General features: G+C 37.7%; 2 protein-coding genes across 2 annotated transcripts; both read left to right on the top strand.

The window, feature by feature from the left end:
* The first annotated feature begins 14,846 nt into the window (after positions 1–14,846).
* On the top strand, positions 14,847–16,121 carry LOC122039594 (septum-promoting GTP-binding protein 1-like). Its single transcript, XM_042599142.1, has 6 exons — positions 14,847–15,140; positions 15,218–15,338; positions 15,429–15,525; positions 15,624–15,663; positions 15,760–15,843; positions 15,957–16,121. Exons 1-6 carry the CDS (start codon positions 14,847–14,849, stop codon positions 16,119–16,121), a joined length of 801 nt encoding a protein of 266 aa, XP_042455076.1.
* A 1,643-nt stretch (positions 16,122–17,764) lies between these two features.
* On the top strand, positions 17,765–20,902 carry LOC121968988 (pentatricopeptide repeat-containing protein At3g53700, chloroplastic-like). The gene has a single exon (XM_042518993.1). It carries the CDS (start codon positions 18,059–18,061, stop codon positions 20,375–20,377), a length of 2,319 nt encoding a protein of 772 aa, XP_042374927.1. The 5' UTR covers positions 17,765–18,058; the 3' UTR covers positions 20,378–20,902.
* The last annotated feature ends 300 nt before the right edge of the window (positions 20,903–21,202 follow it).

Below are 21,202 nucleotides of genomic sequence, written 5' to 3'. Positions count from 1 at the left end.
TCTCCTACACAATCAATAAAGGAAAACGTCTTCCACACGCATGTGGGATAAAAAGAAGATAGGAGAATATTAGTGTGGGTAAAATATGTATCAAGAAATGAATCACATCTAATAAAGTCAACAATTGGTACCTCAATGAAATTTTCTGATGTATCACAAAAATTACTCACCTTGTCTTGTTGATAAATACCTGGAGTGGTGATTGGTACCTCCTCTTTATCATGATATGGCTCAAACTGTGGTTCTGGTGAATGTACATCCTCATATAGTGATTCTTGGGTACTTGGCTCCATAGCACAAGTCCCTACACTTACATCTTCAACTTCATCAGATCCAGGTGATTCTTGAGGTAACGCTTCCAGTAAGCATTCCCCTACACTTAAATCATCTTCAAAAACATGTTCAGAACCTGAATCACTAGCAACATCTTCAACAACAATATCATTAGGATCAGAAATTTGCATAATTACATAATCGTCACAAAAAATATTAGAAAAATCATGTGAAGTAATGGGAGTAGGGTCAGGCCTGACAGAATCGCTACTTTCCATTTCTCCACTGGAATTCTGTGCTTGCAGCTGATTGATGGTTGATGCAATTTGATTTATCTGACTCTGTATGTTCTGAATCCTTGAAAATTGTTGTTCTTGATGCTCACTCATTTGTTGCATAATCTCCTTGAGTTTCCATGTTGACTCATCCATATGAGGGTCATTTTGTCGAAAATATTGTGGCATAAAATTTGTTGAAACTTCTTGGAACCCATATGAACTCTGGTAGACTGGATATGGCTCAATAAATGGTCCTTGTGCACTTTCATACCTGAAACATGAATTATCCACCCAATTAGCATTTAAACCATTAGGAAATGACTCATACCTATTTTGTTGATCCATGTTTGGGTAAAACTGATATTCAGGCTGAAAACACTGATAATTCTCCATTCCACCTCCAAAATTCTGAAAATATGGATCCATGCTAAACAAATCTCCTGTTCTTACAATTCAACGCTAAAAATCAAGATTAGAAGACTCAAGAGCATAAAGTTTCAATCACATGAAAACATGAACAGTAAAAGCACTAAACAATTCAAGAACAACCCAACATGAAAATACAAGAAGAAATAAGAAATCAAATCAATCAACATGCTAACAAATAGAATCACTCAATGATCAATCTAAAATAAACACACATTGCTAGTTACTTCCCCGGCAACGGCGCCAAAATTTGGTGTCAACCATTTTCATGTCACGTAGCACATCAAATTAATTAAAATTGAAACTCATTAAAATTAATACAAGTGTTGTAGCAACGAGTCTCAAGTCGTATTTTTTTTCCAAGGGTTACTAGCAAAATGTGTGAATTCTAGAATTGTTTCAAATCAAAATCTTGCATCATCATGGTCAAGATTAAAATCAAGGTTAGAATGTTCTTAACTAGACATGATCTATTAGATTTCATCACATCAACATCAGTAAAGTTTAGCTCCCAAAGCATCATCAATTCAAATAATTAAATTCCCGAACTCCAAACCAAGTATATTCAAAACTCAAGTCACATTTGCATAAATCAAACTATCTCCAATTCTCATTCACAATTACTTCAACAAACAAGCTCAAGAATTCAGTCACAATAAAATTGAATAGAGGTAGCAATCTAAACACCAAATTAAACATTCCAACACTTAAACAAGATCATGATCACAAAGGTTGAATTGCTAACTAAATCTCAAAACTCTACAAACTGTTAATATCAGAATTGCAAGAACTAATCAGAATTAGGTCTAAGAGTGGGGTTTGTAAGCAAGAAATTGAAATTGAAAGTACAAAAACTCAAACAAGAACTAAAGTAAGAAATGCAAACAAGAATAAAATGCAATCTATCTATCAGATCTTCAGATCTGAGCAATTTTGTGACAATTCAAAGACAAAAGCAAAGAAACCTAAACCCTAATCATTCCACATCCCAAAACCGAAACCAATTCTCTCCAATTTGCTGAAAAACAAATGCGCTATCGGAAACCTCCCCTCAAGCACCCAACAACTAATCTCTACCTCCAGCTATTACCAGTAGGTGCTCATAGTCTTCGGAAACCTCCCCTCTAACTCCCAGTCTTCTGATAATCTCACCAACCGAAGAAAACAGAGGATGAATCTGTGATTGTGCAAACCGGATCAAATGGCCAATTCATCCAAGTTGTGCTATGGAATGGAAGTCGGAATGAGATCTGAAACTCAAAGAAACCTCCCTCTGAGCTCAGTTGAGTACGGAGTTCGCTGATCGGAAACCTCCCCGGATCAAGAACGCGCGGTGAAGCAGAATCAAGCCGTGCCGAGAAACCTCCCTCTAGCACTTCTCTGATCGCCGGAAGATGAACGCCAGTAGATTAGGATAGCTATCGTTGAAGAAAGTTGCTCGCCGGATCTGGAAATGAGGAACGGGAAACTCGGCGTCGCGACGGAGAAGAAGCAGGAACAGTGAAGAAATCGCGAGCCGAGTCCAAAGAAGCACTGTAGCTTCTCGCGGGTTTTAAATCCTCCTCAGATCTGATCCAATGGCTGAGAATCATCGGAGCTTGATCAACGGTGGAAAACAGTCTAAAATCCGATCCAACAGTACTGATCTTCATCTACAGTCCAGATCTGCTCCTCATTAGGTCGGATGGACCAGATGCTTAACGGATGGCTCAGATTTGCTTGATCTTCAATGGACGGCTACGACTGTTCTGGAGCTTGATCGCCTCGTTAAAACTCCGATCCGAGCACAACTTTGGTTCAGATTCATCCCAATCCAAGAACCTTTGATGCCTACAAAATAACAAACAAATATTAGCATCAAATAAAGATGTAATAACATAATTTGCAATTAAGTCCAAAATTAATACAATGTATAAAAATATGATGTAAATATGGGTTCTATATATGAAAACTACATCAAACCATGATTGTATGAATGAGAATAGTATAGTAAAATCATGGTTATCAAGGACCACCTAGCACCTTCTTCTCCTTCCTTCAAGTTTCAGCCAAGCACAAAGCTTCCAAAGGATGAAGATCTTTTCCACCAACCAAGCTCCAAGGGATGCAAGTTTTCTCTCCTTCTTCTCCAAGCTAAAATCTGGCCACCACTTGATCTCCAAGAGAGAAGAGAGTTTCGGCCACAAGGATGGAGCGAAGAGAAAGGGAAGAGCCGACCACACCAAGGAAGAAAAGAGGAAGAAAAATAATAGAGGTTGTTCACCTTGAAGGCACCCAAAACCCCCCTTTTATAATCCTTAGCTTTGGCAAATAAGGAAATTTAATTACAATAAAATTTTATTAACTTTCCTTGACATGAATTATTTAAGAAAAATTAAATAAAATTTCCTAATTACCCATGTCATTGTTAATACAGTGTGACCTGGCTGTTGTTTTGATGTTGACACTGATTTAAGTTTGTATCAGATATTAATTAAACTCAGACTGATTAATTATCAAGGTTGATCATGTGGAGAGGAAAAGACCAAGTACGGATACTTGGCGCGCGAAGTCAGAGAGGGTTCGGTAGCTCGTTCTCTGGACCGGACGAAGTCGGAGAGGGCTCGGCAGCTCGTTCTCCGGACGAAGTCAGAGAGGGCTCGGTAGCTCGTTCTCTGGACCGGACTAGGTCAGAGAGGGCTCGGTAGCTCGTTCTCTGGACCGGATGAAGTCGGAGAGGGCTCGGCAGCTCGTTCTCCAGACTAGGTCAGAGAGGGCTCGGTAGCTTGTTCTTTGACCCGGACGTGGAAGTCGGAGAGGGCTCGGTAGCTTGTTCTCTAGACTAGGTCAGAGAGGGCCTCGTGCTCGCTCGACCAGAAGGCGTTAGGATTTAGGGTCGGAAGCTCTAAACCAACAGGCATTGAATCGGTGCATTGGCCGATCCGGTGATATTTGTCGTTCGACGGCGTCGACCGATCCAGTGATACCTTAGTTATCTGACCGGTCTCATGACCGATCAGTAACCACACAGTAGCTCTCTGTGGGTTATCTGATCGGTTTGGTGACCGATCAGTTAAAAAGCGATGTGATTCAGAACTATAGGGGGATCGGTCTGTGGACCGATCCACCTATAGGCTGATCGGTCCACAGACCGATCAGCATCATCCCAGACCGATCAGGTAGTGTCCTGATCAGCCCAGAGGGCCATGGATCGGTCTGTTGACTGATCCACAACGATGTCGTTTGTCTTCTGCTGTTTCTCTGCGATTTCTGATTCATCTGATCTAACCATCTGCTGTAAGCTTTTTGAGTTACAGGTTGCAGGTGTCGTGCCAATGCTTAAATTCAAATTAAGCTCCATCAGAAGAATAAGACCAAGTGCTCTTTCTGCTGTGTTTCGCTGCAAATGGTGCAATTGGAGCGTCAACGTTCACTGGCTGCGATCAGTTGGCAACAACTTGACTCTTGCTTATTGGTTCGAGCTCAGAGACACCAGTGAAGACCATGGATGGTATTGGTGTGAGTTCAGAGAACCAGATGAGGAGGAAGAGTGATTGGCGACGCCTGAGTTGGTCGCAGTGATTCGGCTCTGGCTGAAGACAGTGAGAAAGCAGAGGAATAAGAAGAAGGAAGAAGAGAGGTTTGAGTGAGGATTTTCAAAAACTCTCTGTCGATCAAGCAAGAGTGCTGTGTTTTTGAGCTCTTGGCTGAGGAACTTCTTCTGTCTTTGCGCTTTGCTTTCATCGTGGCTGTAAGTTTATTGTTCATTCCTTTTAGCCACTAAACTCTGTAAGTCTTGTGCTTCATTTCAAATCTTTTCTGAGACTTTTTGGAGAGGTTACTCCACCGAGAAGGAGAAATACTTAGCCGGAATTTATCCGGGGTGTGATCTACCGAAAGATCAAGGGATCGTCCACCTTACGGACACGCCGAGGAGTAGGGGCAAGTTATCCCCGAACCTCATACACCCTTGTTGTGTTAGTGGTGGGTTATTTCTTTTCCTTGCATCAGTTTTCCTTTTGCTTATTTCCGCTGTGCTAACAAACTTTTGTGAGGAGATTAATTGAGTTTTTAGAGGAGGCTATTCACACCCCCCCCTCTCTAGCCATCCGAAGGTCCTAACAAGTGGTATCAGAGCAAGGCGCTCTTCATCCGGATTAACACCCTAAAGAGCAAGAAGATGGCTATGAAGGAAGGTTTTAGCACCAATCGTCCACCCTACTTTGACGGAGCGGACTTCCAATATTGGAAGAGCCGTATGCAGTATTATCTCAAGACCGACATCTCCATGTGGTTCTTGGTCAAGGAAGGGTTCACACCTCCGAAGGACGAAGAAGGTAAGGAACTAGAGTCGTCAAGGTGGTCCGCCGAGCAAACTCGCAAAGGACAAGCCGATGCCAAGGCGGTGGTCACTCTACAATGTGGGATAGCCAAAGAAGGTAGGTCCATTTGTGAGCGCAAAAGATTTGTGGAACAAGCTCATCGAGCTCCAAGAAGGAACCCGAGACTCTCGGATCGCCAAGAGAGACTTGTTCTTAAACCAACTACAAAATCTCACCATGAAGGAGAACGAAACGGTAAGTGAACTACACGGAAGGTTCAAAGAGATCATCAATGGTCTTCATTCCGTAGATGAACGCGTAGAGAATCACGATCTTGTAAGGTACGCTCTCAAAGCCTTTCCGAGGAATGCCTTGTGGTCATCTATGGTAGATGCCTACAAGGTCTCCAAGGACCTTTCAATTGTTAAATTAGATGAATTCTTTTGTGAAATGGAACTTCATGAACTTGCTAACAAGGGTCAAAAAGAGAAAGGTATCGCCTTAGTTGCAGGAGAAAAGAGCAAGGATGGAAGAAGGAAGAAAGAAAAGAAGAAGGAGAAAGAGATTCCTACATCCTCATCCTCCTCCGAGTCCGATGATGAAGGTGGATCATCATCAAGCGAGATGGCCAACTTCGTAAGGAGAATCATGAGAAGGAGCCGGAGATACAAAGGGAAAGGTAAGTCTATTGATCAAAATGTTGATAAGACTAATGTTACATGTTATGAGTGTAACAAGAAAGGACACTATCGGAGCGAGTGTCCAAAACTCAAGAAGGAGGAAAGGGCCAAGAAGAAGAAAGCTCTCAAAGCTACTTGGGATGAATCCTCCTCAAGCTCATCGGAGGAAGAGAAGAAGGAGAAAAGCACTCGTCAATTAGCGCTCATGGCAAGGGAGGAATCAGATTCCGGAAGTGATACATCAGCCGCGGCTTCATCATCTTCGGATGATGAAGAGGTAACTTCTCCTCACTTAGAAAAATGCTATAAAACTATTGCACATTTATCTACTTTGCTTAAGAAATCAAAAACTGAAATCAAATCATTAAAAGATGAAGTAGAACACTTGAAGACTCTTAGGGAAGATGAGGTTGATGACCTACATCAAGAGCTTCTTGAGGATGAAAACAAAGCCTTAAAGAGTGAAGTTGAGAAACTCAAGAAAATGCTTGAGAAATTCTCAACTAGCTCTAAGACCTTAGATATGATTCTAAATGCCCAAAGGGCGGTCTACAACAAGGCTGGGTTAGGATATCAACCTAAGGAGTCTAGTTTCATTTCCCTAGTGTCTAGAACCCAATTTCATAGATCACATGCTTCTAGGGTTCATGAGACTAGGAAGGGTGTGACCAAGGCATGGGTTCCTAGATCTTTCATTGTAGATGCATTAGGTCCCAAGATTTGGGTACCTAAAACATCTATCTTTCGTGTCTTGTAGGCATTTGTCAAGGGGGAGCATCTATCAACTTGGTTTGTTGATAGTGGATGCTCCAAGCACATGACCGGGGACAAGTCACTCTTTACTACCCTTCAAAACAAAAATAGAGGTAATGTGTCATTTGTTAATAATGGTAGCCTTAAGGTTATAGGAGTTGGAGATATTCATATATCCGAATGTCTCCAAATCAAAAATGTCCTTCTAGTCAAAGGGATGACCTTTAATCTCCTAAGTGTCAGCCAATTGTGTGATACGGGTTACACAATTGAGTTTCATTCAAGTCAATGTCTGGTCAAACACATTGACACACTTGACACGGTACTAGTAGGCACAATGGTAGATAACATTTATCAAGTATTTTTTAAAAGTGCTACTAATGCCTCTGCTAAGTGTTTCATGTCAAAAGAAGAAGAATCATGGCTGTGGCATAGGAGGTTGGCCCACGTAAACATGAAGAATATTCGAAAGCTGGCCAACAAAGGATTAGTGCGAGACTTACCAAGCATCAAGTACCAAAAGACAAAATTATGTGATGCATGTCAAAAGGGTAAGCAGACAAAAGTGTCTCATAAAGGTAAAAGCGCTGTAAGTACATCTACTACTTTAGATTTATTGCATATGGATTTGTTTGATTGCAGTAATGTTATTTCATTGAATGGAAGTAGATACTGCTTAGTGATCATTGATGATTTTACTAGATATACATGGACTTTCTTTTTAAAAAATAAGGATCAAACCATAGATATTTTTGTTTCTTTTTGTAGAAGAACTGAAAATGAAAAATCAACAACAATTAAAACAATTAGAAGTGATCATGGTGGAGAATTTCAAAACCATATATTTTTAGAATTTTGTCAAGAAAAAGGATATAGGCATGAGTTCTCTACTCCAATGACCCCACAACAAAATGGGGTTGTGGAGAGAAAGAACCGAGTCTTGCAAGAGGCTGCACGAAGCATGCTCAATGAGTACTCACTACCGAGCTACTTATGGGCTGAAGCTGTAAATACCGCTTGCTATGTGCAAAATCGAGTCTTGATACATAGGTTTTTAGGAAAGACTCCCCATGAACTTTGGTTTGGGAGACCTCCTACAATTAAACATCTTAGGGTGTTTGGTTGTAAGGTGTTTATCTTGAACACCAAGGATCATCTTGGAAAGTTCACGGCTAAGGCTGACGAAGGGATACTAGTCGGGTACTCTCTCATCAGCAAAGCCTATCGAGTCTATAACAATAGGACTAAATTGATTGAAGAGTCCTCGGATGTAGCATTTGAAGAAATTCCTAAATCAAATGATCAATCAAGGGATGTAGGAGAAATTCAATTTGAACTTAGAAATCTAAGTTTAAATGATCAAAACACAGAAAGAGTCGAAATTGACTCCGATGATGATGAGCAAAGGCAAGAGAGAGCTCAGTTTGATCCTTTACCTGATACTGAGCCCTTGCCTGTGTCTAGTGAGACCACTCATGAGGCACCGCCAACACCAAGGTAATCTAGGATAGCCTCTAGTCATCCCCAAGACCAGATTGTGGGAGACATTTAACAAGGGGTTAGGACTAGATCATTCTTTAGAAGTGAGTCTAATGAGGTCGCCTTGATCTCAGAAATCGAACCAAAATTAGTTGATGAGGCATTGCACGATCCTGATTGGATCATAGCTATGCAAGATGAGTTAGGTCAATTTGAAAGGAGCCAAGTGTGGGACTTAGTTCCTAGACCTAAGAAGACCACCATTATTGGAACCAAATGGGTCTTCAAAAATAAGTTAAACCAAAAGGGAGAAGTCATAAGAAACAAGGCAAGAGCTGATCGCCAAGAGAAACTTGTTCCTAAACCAACTACAAACTTAAGAAATCCATTTATGGTCTTAAGCAGTCATCTCGACAGCGGTATTTGAAGTTTATAGAGGTGATCAGTAAATTTGGTTTCAAGGAGAACGTTGTCGACCAATGCATTTTTATGTGAATCTGTGGGAGCAAATGTATCATTCTCGTACTGTATGTGGATGATATTTTACTTGCCTGTAATGATTTGGCATGTTACGAGAGACAAAAGATTTTCTATCAAGTAAATTTGATATGAAAGATCTCGGTGAAGCCTCTTATGTTAAAGGCATTGAAATTCATCGGGATAGATCTCGTGGTATGTTGGGTCTATCTCAAAGAGTCTATATTGAAAAGGTTTTTAAAAGATTCAACATGCATAATTGTTCTTCCACAGTTGCACCGGTCTATAAATGCGACAGGTTCAGTTTATCACAGTGTCCTAGGACCCAGTTGGCGCTTAATGAGATGGAGCAATTTTCTTTCACATCTGTTTTAGGAAGTCTAATGTATGCTGAAGTGTGTACGTGTCCAGATATCACATATATTGTTGGCATGGTTGGTCGATACCAAATTAATCCAGGAATGAATCATTGGAAGAATGCAAAGAAAGTTATGCGATACTTACAGGGTACAAAAGATTTCATGCTCATTTACAGGAGATCAGATTTTCTCAAGGCCATTGATATTCTGATTCTGACTACGTAGGATGCCTCGATACTAGAAAATCTACATCTGGATATGTTTTTATGTTATCTGGAGCACGTGTTTCATGGAAAAGTACAAAGCAGACTATTACAACTTCTTCTACCATGGAAGCGGAATTTGTAGCCTGTTATGAAGCGTCGTGCCATGCTATATGGATTAAAAATTTTATCATGGGGCTTCAAGTAGTGAATTCTATGTCCAGACCATTGAAAATATTCTGCGATAATCAAGCTGTCGTATTCTTTTCTAAGAACAATAAGTCAAGTAGTGCTTCCAAGCATATTGACATTAAGTATCTTGTTATGAAGGAAATGATCCAAAACGAGTTAATATCCATTGAGCACATTAGAGAGGGTATTTATTTGCGAGCATGTGCATAACTTGGGACTTTTTGTAAGCTTTAATTTAGAGAGGGTATTTATTTGATTTGGATATTGATTTGTGATCACATTTGTAATGTTTTAGATCCTATTTATGATCATGTGATTTATTGTTCTTATTTACGCATTAACGTTAAGCATTATAAATAAATCACCGAATGACCACTTATGTTTATTGAACCATAACATCGGCATTGTAAGATTGTGAGTTAGGAACGAATCTATTACATATGATTTTAGATCTCGGCCTATATCTGATCAAACATTTAGATGATGTGAATTATTAATGATATAATGTTGCCAGTATATTAAACCCATTTTGAAACTAATTATGTCCTTTGGCCAAGTGAGAGAATGTTGGATTCGACGGGATCCAATCCATGATGTTGACCTACATATTATAATTAGTTGGGTTATTTCTTAATAATTTATTTAATTTGCCCCAATCACTAAAGCCTTGATGGACAGACTAGTGATTGTATTTCTTATTAGGTCGGTCTCATCTCTTACTCTACCTATTAAGAATTAGGGTTTGTTATTATTATAAATAGACACTTAAGTCTACCCTATTTGAATGCTTATTACATATTCTTACACACGACGGCTTACGACAACCCTAAGAAGTACACACGGGAATTCATCTCCCCTCATAGAGCGAAAGAGGTGAAGATCGAGTTTTCAATGATGTCGGCGCTCAACGCAGGTAATTCTTATTCTCTAAATTCGTTCATATACTTGATAAGATCCGCTTTACAATAGAAATCTTGATTATGGGATCAAGCTTATGTCACGTTCTACCGCCTTAAGATATATCTAACAAATAGAATAAATCAAGCTTATAATTTTGGAGACCCTTTTACGATATATGCAGGAGACTCTATCAATATCGATGAGTATACGAATATATTAGTAATTTTGTTAACTCTCCCACTAATTTTTAATTTATTTCAGACTATTTTATTATTTCTAACCGTGTTTTTTTAGGCCAAGGAAATGAAGAAAGAGCTTGCATTCATATATACTTTCATCTATATATTTACAAAAAAAAAAGATAAGACTTCGAGTGGGGATATAGCTAAAGCAATTAATGTTTGGATTAATATTTAACTTAATTTATAACTTAGATTTTATTAGTTATATACCTTCTCTTTTTATATTATATGCATTTCTATTATATCTAATTAAGATTATATGCATTTTTAAAAATTGTAATTTTTTTATTACAATATATGATAAATATGATGAGCTAGAATTGAGAAATTCACAAGCAAGTGATGAATCCAACGGATATGAGCCCTCTATTGGAAATAATATAAGTTTATGGTTGGAGGCAAATGAGGGACAAAAAGGGGAAAGAATATTGGGAATAAGTTCTTTGAGCAAAATCCATAGAGTTACTCGTAGATCTTCTTTCACCCCACCAACAGTAAGACACAAATAAATAATTTGACTGAAGAGGTTAGTAATTTGAAAGGGATAATATTGCAAAGGGATGAGGAAATAAGAGAAATTTACCGAGAACAGGAGCTTATAATACGACATTTTCAATTAGGCTCCGTTCCAAGTCAGATTTCTCCTGGTTCTGGTGATGATGATGGTGACAACGACGATAATGGTGGTGGTGGTAATGGTTCTTCATGATTTTGTTTATGTATGAATGTTATTTTTCTCAAAATTAGTATTTTTGAATATTTATTATTTGATTATGAACCCTTCATTTTTTGTATTTTTGATTGATACTGTTAATTTGTTTCAAACAAGTTTGGTGAGGTCAAGTGAGCTGATGCAAATTGAAAATTCATGTCGGAGGAAGTCAGTCTTTACATATTAAGTTGTCTTTACATATGATTTCATTTCTTATTTAAAATGATACTTTTTGTTGTTTGTTTGTTTTGAGATAGGAAAAGAAGAAGAATAGAAGGAAAAGAAAGTGTGAGCACTAGAAGAAGAAGATTTATTGATTTATTGATATATGTGTCATTTGGATTCGTTTATTGAGATATTTTTGGATATGATGACTTATACGGATTTTCAATTTGTATGGGTTTGAGATTTGATATGTTTGTTTTGACTTGTTGGTATAGTTTCCTTATGTATATGTTTGTTTTTAGCTTGTACGATTGTAGATTTGGTTTGTTAATGTTAAATAGGATATATGTTGTAAATAAGATGTGTTGTGATGTGATGTTAAATAGGATGTATATGTTATAAATAGGTGTGTTGTGAATGGGATGTGTACGTCACTGTGATGGACTATGTAAACATGATAAACTGTAGAAATGGATAGGTTTTGGACAAAATATAAGCATTTTGTGATGAATTTGGTGACTAAATTTTTTCATCGTCAAATTATCATAAAATTATTATGTATCGTAATTCTACGATGAAAATGTATTAGTCACCAAATTTATGATGAAATTGTATTTGTCACAGATTTGACAACGAATCCATTTTCGTTGAAAATTTACGACGGAAACTAGATTCATTACCAAATCTGGAATGAAAATATATTTTCATCCTAGATTTGAGTATGACGACTTTTACAGTGAAAATTTATTTTCGTTACAAAATTACAACGAATTTGACAATTAAAAAATATTCATTGCAAAATGATGATGAATTTTAATTTTTTTTTATTGCAGAGTTTGGTGATGACCTATTTACAATTAAAAAAATTTTATTACAGAGTTCATTGTAAATTGTTTTTGCGATGATTTTTTTTTAAAAAAATCATCGCAAATGGCCTATTTTTTTTTTTTTGTAGTGTAGTTCATTTCCATTACTCAATGCTTGATTATTGACTGCCATTTGAACTCGATTGTTGCACTTGGGTTTGGGCAACACCAAACATTCGAGGTGCATAGACCGCGTGGCGCTCGACTTCTCATTTGGACTCGGTAAAGCCGTCAATCTGCTAGGACCTTGTGGTGTTCAGCTTCCCATTCGGTCTTGGGCAAGCATTCAGGTCACTTAGACCGCACTCAACTTCTCTTTCGTTTATATGAAAATCACCAATATATCCTAGTAACGCGCGGTTAAAGAATCTCACCCCTCCTCTTCCTAACTCTAGTTTAATTTTATTAGGATAAATTAAAAAAAAGGTCAATTGAAATATTATTTAAACTTTTATTGGATAAATTAGTAATAATTAGAGTTTTATTAGGATATATTTTTTTTAAAAAATCAATTTTTATTGGATAAATTAGTAATAGTTAGAGTTTTATTAGGATTCTTTTTTTTAAAAAAGATCAATTTTTATTAGATAAGTTAGTAATAGTTAGAGTTTTATTAGGATTCTTTTTTTTAAAAAAGATCAATTTTTATTAGATAAGTTAGTAATAGTTAGAGTTTTATTAGGATTTTTTTATAAAAAAGATCAATTTTTATTGGATAAATTAGAAATAATTAAAGATTTTATTAGGATACATTTTTGAAAAAAAATAAATAGAATTTTCATTGGATAAACTAAAAAAAATTAGTACTGTTATTGTTCCGATCAAATACCATGGGTGGCCAAGCCACTAATCAACGAACGAGCTGACACGCGCGCTCTTAGAAATCGCTAGTGAGGAGGATGAAGGGGCTTGAAAAGTACTTCAACATAGGTTTAGAATGATACCGGGAAGAGATCCCAACATACCATTTTGACGGTCAAGTTAGGGTTTCTTGAGGTATAATATGCGGGAAGACCAAGATGAAAAAGATAGAAAGAACTTAGTGGATTTGAAGGGAGAGATCGAAATTTGGAATCTGACTCTTTTACACTTACCATCTCTAGGATTTATATAACTGTTAGAAGAGCATCTCCACATTAAAGCCAATGAGGGAACCAGATACGTCACTTGTTAGCTGTCTCTCCATCCATTAATTAGCACCACGTGTTTAAAGGACGACATCTAGGAGACCATATCTAACAACCATGTAACTGCTTCTCCATTCACTTGGTGCCATGTGTTCTAGAATATTCATTATCGTTGTCTATATTTTTTGGGGGAAATAGCCTCACCAATGAGGGATTAGTGGGGGACTGATCCAAGGACAAATGAGAAAATGATGTAAATGTGGAGTGACTCTGAGGATAGATAAATTTGATGACGGAGGCCAAAATAAGGATGATGTCGGAATTTGAGACTGAGGTGTGAAGGGTGACGACGATTGAAGCCGAAGCACAGATGATGTCGAAATCTGAGACTGAGATAGAAGGATGTCAGTAGCTGAGGCCGAATTAAGGAAGATGTTTGGATCTGAGGTTGAACTAGGAAAGATGTAGGCGACTAAACTGAGGCCTGGGTGACATTAGGATTTGAGACTGAGACAGAAAGGATATCAATAGTTAAGACCGAATCAAGGGAGATGTCTAAATCTGAGTTTGAACTGGGAAGATGTTGGTGATTGAGACTAAGACATAGGTGATGTTTGGATCTGAGATAAAGACAGAGATGATGTCGACAGCTAAGACCAAGACATAATAGTTGGATTGTTCTTAATCAAACTCGAATATTTGGGGATGAGTGTGTTGAGGCAGCGATTAAACACGACTCTCATTTGGGCGGAATCTGATTCCTTTTGGATCACATCTGACTCACCTTCATTTTGACTGACAGTTGAACACGACTTTGATTATATGTGCCACATTGAGGCTGCATGATTATGCCCCATCAGTAATCATGTCATCAATCTACATAAAGAGGTTAGAATTCTATGTCTTAAGATTTTTTTTTTAAAGTTGTAACAAGAGTTTCCAGTAATTACAAGTATGATCGAATACTTTTGTATAAATTTAGTATTCACTAATAATGAAAGTTATTCTTTCAATCTCCTCGTTAAAAAATAATTATTAAGACTTTCCTCTCTATTTTTTTTATAAAACATTCTTACTTTGAACAATATCATCTAATCCATACAAATCAACCAGCTCGACAAGTGACAAAAACAATTAAGTCCTAAATTATAAAAATTCCTTTTTATTTATCAAACAAAAAAGAAGCCTTCCATTCTCCACCAACCATTTGCATTTTTCTTAAGATTAATCGGTCAAACATGTACTCTAATGATCGAATGATAGAGAAAGTTCACACATTAGTATAAAAGGCTAGGGATATGCAACAAAGTGGTTGGCTCTCCTCCACTCCACCCTTCCTCTCTATCGCTGGTTGATGGCTAAACTTGGCCATCAACTAGCCAGCTCCATCGACCTTGAAAGTATCAATCCGCTATGCCTCCCATCGGCAAGCCTTTGGCACGGTTTGAGGCCCGATGGAACCTTCTTTTTAGTCGCCTCTCCCGTGCGATCCATAAAAGGCTCTTCTCTTGCACATCCCCGAATTGCGATGACCAATACCGAAAAAGGAAACTAAGTCATCCCGCAAAATTTGATACTGTGGAAGATGCCCCCGATGTCGAAGTGGCTATTGAATCAAAGTGCTCCAATGTTGAGGCAGATCAAGATATGTTGGCATTGAAGATTAGCCTCATTGGAGATTGTGGTATCGGAAAAACAAGCTTTGCGGTCGGTAACAAATGCCACAAAATTTTTAATGACTCTTGTTGTATATATGCTAATTGATATCGTTTGATATTTGATAGACCAAGTATGTGGGAGAGGAGAAGGAAAACAAAGGAGTGAAAATGGAAGAGTTAAATCTAATGGACAAGATTTTCACAACAAAGGGAGGGAAGATTGCCTTTAGGATTTGGGATATAGTGGGTAAAAAATCTCATTTTATCCTATTTCAAATATTTTTTATAATTCAAAATAAAAATGATTATATGACGATTTGTTTATATATACGCGAAGGTGACGATCAACATCTTGATGATGTTCCCATTGCTTGTAAAGATGCCGTATCGATTCTCATAATGTTCGATCTCACAAATCGACAATCACTCAACAAGTTAGTATTTCCTTTAATTTATCCATATTTTACTTTGTTAGCATGTTCATAAGATTGAGTTGGCAATCGACTAAGTGGCGTGTGTGATCTTATTTCAGCGTTGTTTCTTGGTATCAACGAGCCCGTAGATGGAACAAGGTATTTAATTTGTATAAATACATGTATATATCTCCTTGCTCCCCTCGATCGTCGAAAATATTAAATTCTTTTCCTTCTCTTCTCGCTACAATTTAGAAGGCGATCCCCATCTTGGTAGGAACAAAGTTTGATGAGTTTGTTCAGCTTCCATTCGAGATGCAATGGACAATATCGAATCAAGTAAGTTTCTCCATAATTTATAAATTGTTTCTCTCCTAAATGGTTTTTATATTTGAAGTTATAGACACATAAATGATAATTACTTTTTTTTTTTTGTATATATTTTGTTTCAGGCTAGAACATATGCAAGAGCGATGGATTCACCTTTATTTTTCTCGAGTGCCAGTCACAATATTAACGTGAATAAGATTTTTAAGTTTATCGTCGCGAAATTGTTTAATTTGAAGTGGACAGTGGAGAGAAATTTGACGATCGGAGAGCCTATTATTGATTTTTAGTTTTTTTATTATTTTTTAGTTAATTTTTTGCTTATCTTGCTAATATAGCAAGATTGTTGTTAACAACAATGCTACTTTGACAAGAAAAAGGTGGCAATTTGATTTACATTTGTGTCTTCTATTTGATGTTTTCTTATGGAATTGTTTTTAAGAAACAAAATATCATTATTAATTTGGGAGTTTTAAAAAGGCATATCTTAGTGTCTATTTTGTTTAATATATTACTCCTGGGACATGCCACTAGAAAAAAATTATAATTTCTAGTCTCATTGAATATCCTTTGGGTGATTGATGTGATCTCACGGAAGTTTTTCATTAATCATCAAAGTAAATCGAGAAGAGCACGCGATGACCAGCCTAGAAGCCTATCATTCTTTGATTGCTCTTTTCATTTGAAAGAAAAATTTCTACAAATACGTCATAGTTGGGGTTTGAACCATGAGTACCTAGTTGACAACTTGAATGTCCTACCGTGACATCATAACCTCGAGGAACCAAGACATTGTAAAGACACTTGGTGGATCTCCCAAGCATCATGGGTTCATCCTCGATTAGAACATACTTATACTTTATTTGATGGAAAATAAATGGGTCCATCGGTGGAATGACTATGTTATGAGTCATGGTTGAATATTCAAGTATACTTTATTTGATGGAAAATAAATGGGTCCATCGATGGAATGACCATGTTATGGGTCATGGTTGAATATTCATAGAGTCTCTTCGGATGGGTCTAGTGGCTAGCACATGAAGTGTTACCACAATGAGGTCTGTGATTCGAATCTCGGTAAAATCGAGGTAAATATCTCCTTTATGTGCTAGTCACTATTCCAAAGGTTAGTAGCCGCCCATGATTTACCTCCTCCGTGTTGGCCTTGAGACGGGCTGGGGAGGGGGGCTGGGACGAACATATTCACTTTTTGCCACAATGATTAAATATTCATAGAGCACAACTTGTATCCGCAATGAATGACCTATATAAAGATTGGCTACTAGTGTCCAATTAATATATAAAGATTGGCTACTAGTGTCCAATTAATAATACGAGTACTTTTAAATTTAAATTTATGTTGAGTACTGATTAAAAAAATTTCATGAAATCAAATCAATCATCCTCAAAATAATTGATTCTAAAAGTCATGGACAAAAAAAATTTGATGATATAAAATATATATTTTTTTATCAAAAATATTATCACTCAATTTAGTTAAAAGACATCTCTTAGAATAACTATTAGTTAGAAGTTTAATTTGTGGATCCTATCTTGAATCTTAAATAGAAAAGTAAATTGTCTAAAAAAACTTACTAAAAAAAAAGCTATCAAGTATATCAAACCTAAATTATATAAATTTGAGAATGAAAATAAACATATTTACGAAATTATTAAATCCATAGTTTAGAGATTTGTCAAACATGGTAATGGAAATTCCCTTTTTTGTGACAATATTTAGCGAAAGCTGAAGTTGTGAGCATGCTATTATAGGGAGGAAAAAAACATGCTTTTAGATATTAAAAAAATATAATTAATTAAGAAATTATAAATGATCATTAATAAATTACAGCCCAAACTTCATGGCCCGCAAGAAATTGGCCCAAATGAGTAGAGTTTTCTCGCTTCTGCGGAGAACCCTAGCCTCATCAATTTAGGAAGTTATCCACAAATTTTGCCACTGTTTCTGTCATCTTCCTCCTCAATCCTCTCTTTTTGCTTATTTTGGACTGCAAAAAATCCACATTCCAATTCACTTGGCTCGGCGCTTCCTTCAACGCTCAGTTTCTCTTCGGTTTCTTGTGTAAAAAATAGAGCTTTACATCGTTTGCCCCATTGGTGATCAATCACTCGCATAGTGATTCAAAATGGACCATTGACGTATCCTTGGATCTTAGTTCTGCAGCACTCTTTCGTGCATTTGACTTGTTTGAAGAACAGTTCTTCAATGGCCTTCTCGACATCACTAATCTACTCTTGTGTTCTTCCTTGTAAACTTAGCTTCAACTCACGTGGTCCGATGCCAAAGCCGTCACTTTTTCTATCATTTGCATCAAACCGAGGTCTTGCGGCATTTTCAACAGCTTTTGATTCTGATCCTATGCAACATCTCCCATCCAATTTCACCCCAAAAGACCTGCTTCGCCTCATTTGCCGGCAGAAAGATGCGGAATCCTCTCTCCGGCTGCTCAATTGGGCTTCAGAGCAAGCGCGCTATAAACCGACGCCTTATGTGTATGAAGAGGTTCTTCGACAGCTTGGAAAGGTGGGATCTTTCGAGAAAATGAAAGGGTTACTTGCAGAAATGCAACAGAAGGGGTGTGAGATTAACCAAGGTACTTTCCAGATTTTCATCGAGAGTTACTCGAGATTCCAAATGTTCGATGAGGCTGTTGATTTTGTTATCAACTTAATGGGTGAGTTTGGATTCCAAGCAGATGCATATACTTACAGTTTTCTGCTCAATATACTACTGGAAGAAAATAAAGTTAAGCTGATTGAATCTGTGTACTCTACAATGATTAGTAGAGATATCTGTCCAGATGTTTTCGTATTTAACATCTTAATTAAAGCTCTTTGTAGAGCTAATCAGATGAAGTCTGCTATTTCGATGTTGGAGGAGATGTCCAGTCATGGTCTGGCACCAAATGAGATGACTTTCAACACCCTGATGCAGGGCTTCATCGAGGAGGGCAACATGGAGGCAGCTTTGAGTGTGAGGACTAGAATGCTGGAGGCGGGATGTTCACCAACCAATTTAACAGTGAATTTCTTAATAAAAGGCTACTGTAAGCAGGGAAAACTAATAGAAGCTTTTGAGTTGGTACAAATGGAGTCCGAAAAAGGTTTTCTGCCTGATAAGTTCACTTTCAACACTCTGTTCAATGGACTATACCAAGCTGGGCATGTGGTGCATGCTCTTGAAGTCTTAGATGTTATGCTCGAGGAGGGGTATGATCCTGACCTTTTAACTTATAATACACTAATTGGACGGTTATGCAAAATGGGGGAAACGAAAGAAGCGATTGTTCTCCTGCATCAGATGGTGCAGACAGAATGCTTCCCGGATAAGGTTACTTACAATACTTTGATAAATGCTTTGTGTACAGAGAATCGACTTGATGAGGCTATGGAACTTGCCTGTGAACTCACTTTTAAAGGTCTGCTTCCTGATGTCTATACTTTCAATTCTTTAATCAATGGTCTCTGTAAGTTTGGCAATCTTGGAATTGCTTTGCAACTGCTTGCCGAGATGAAAAATAGCGGATGCATGCCAGATGCATTTTCTTACAATATATTGATCGGCCACCTTTGTTTGAATGGGAAGGTCGAGAAAGCTTTAGAGTTGCTGAAGGAAATGGAGGCAAACAATTGCTCAAGAAGTGTTGTGACTTATGGTACACTCATCGATGGGCTATGCAAGAACATGAGAATTGAAGAAGCCGAACAATTATTTCGCCAGATGGAGATAGATGGCGTCACAAGGAATTTGGTGACATATAACACCATTATTGATGGTTTATGTAAGAATAACAAGGTTGATAGAGCTAAAGAGCTTATGGATCAGATGATACTTGAAGGACTGAAACCTGACAAGATCACATACACCTCATTGCTCAAACATCATTGCAAGCAAGGAAATATAAAGAAAGCAGCAGATGTAGTTCAAACTATGATATCAAATGGCTGCCAACCTGATATTGTTACATATGGAATTCTAATAGGTGGTCTATGCAAGGAAGGTAGAACTGAAACTGCCTATAGGCTTCTTAGATCCATACAGATGGAAGGATTACTCCCAAATCCTAGAACATACAACCCTTTGATCCGAGCGCTCTTTAAGCAAGGGAAAGACAGTGAAGCCATCACGCTCTTTAGGGAGATGAAAGAGAAAGCTGAGCCACCAGATGCTCTCACGTATATGTATGTTTTCCGTGGTTTGTGTCGTGGTGGTGGATCCATTGGAGAAGCTGTCAACCTCCTGGTGGAGATGGTGGACAAGGGATTCTTGCCAGAGTCGTCGTCCTTTTTAATGCTTGCTGAAGGTCTTATTTCCCTAGGCATGGAGGATGATCTTCATAAGGTCGCTCTGCTCATCATGGAGAAGGCCAGTTTATCTGATAACGAATTTTCCACACTGAAGAGTTTACTTGAAATGCGCAAATTTCGTGATGCACTAACTACATTTGATCGTCTGTTGAATAGTCGAAGGCCTAATAGAAGTTCTTGGACGCAATCTGCAAATAGAAGTTATAGCTCTGAGTGACCAGGAAAAGTTGGGCACGCGGAAGAATTGCCATTGAAGGAGAAACAATTTCTTTTTGCCGAAATGTTATGCCTGACTCCAATTGAAAACTTGGTCCAAGTTTTGATTATACGCATTCATCATGCTGAGTTCATTCGGATATCATTTTTTCGAATGAAACATGACTACCAAGTAGTTTGTGCTCTTGACAGATGATAATTTTTACGCAGTACTGTATATTATGTTAAAAGCTCCTCAAAGGTTCTGTTGCAACTTAGCATGCTACTGAAGTCGTGCAAGAGAGGTTCATCTGTAAAGAGGAAGGGAACATTTGCAGTCTCTTCTTGATATGTTGTTAGTGTTATCTGGCCTTCCTTCATCGAGTGTTGTTGCAATCCTCATCAAAATTGTGTTTGCTTGCTGCATTGTTCATTACAAATTTTTGTTCTTAGAATGACCTTCGAGTGGAAGTGTGGAACAAGCAATTTCTGTGTATTTTGCAAGCCAAAGCACATTCAAGAGAGATCAAAGTGGCCATTTTTGTTAGTTTATTTCCTCTCGTCACTTGCAATGTTAATATGAACAAGACCTACATGTTTATTGTGGCGACGTAATTAATTTTCCATGTTAATATGAAGACCTCCATGAACAGATCTTTTTGTTCCTTTGTTATTGATTTTTCTGATGAATTGGCTGTTGCACGATCATTTCTTCCCCTTGTCAATTCAAGATTGTGAAAAAATTGTCCCCTCGGGGCGGTGCGATGGTTAAGGCATGGGATGTTGTCATATGAGATCTTGGGGTCGAAATTCGGCGTGACCGAGCATAACCTCCCCCATGTCTTGG

Source organism: Zingiber officinale, chromosome 1B, assembly GCF_018446385.1.
Source record: "Zingiber officinale cultivar Zhangliang chromosome 1B, Zo_v1.1, whole genome shotgun sequence".
Taxonomy (NCBI): domain Eukaryota; kingdom Viridiplantae; phylum Streptophyta; class Magnoliopsida; order Zingiberales; family Zingiberaceae; genus Zingiber; species Zingiber officinale.
The sequence above is the reverse complement of the archived record's forward strand: the minus strand, read 5'-3'. Positions and strand labels throughout refer to the sequence as shown.

Coding starts and splice junctions, on each gene's coding strand:
- LOC121968988 (XM_042518993.1), top strand. CDS start 18,059: ATGGCCTTCTCGACATCACTAATCTACTCTTGTGTTCTTCCTTGTAAA.
- LOC122039594 (XM_042599142.1), top strand. CDS start 14,847: ATGCCTCCCATCGGCAAGCCTTTGGCACGGTTTGAGGCCCGATGGAAC. Junction 15,339..15,428: donor TAGGATTTGGGATATAGTGG/GTAAAAAATCTC, acceptor ATATACGCGAAG/GTGACGATCAACATCTTGAT. Junction 15,526..15,623: donor AATCGACAATCACTCAACAA/GTTAGTATTTCC, acceptor ATCTTATTTCAG/CGTTGTTTCTTGGTATCAAC.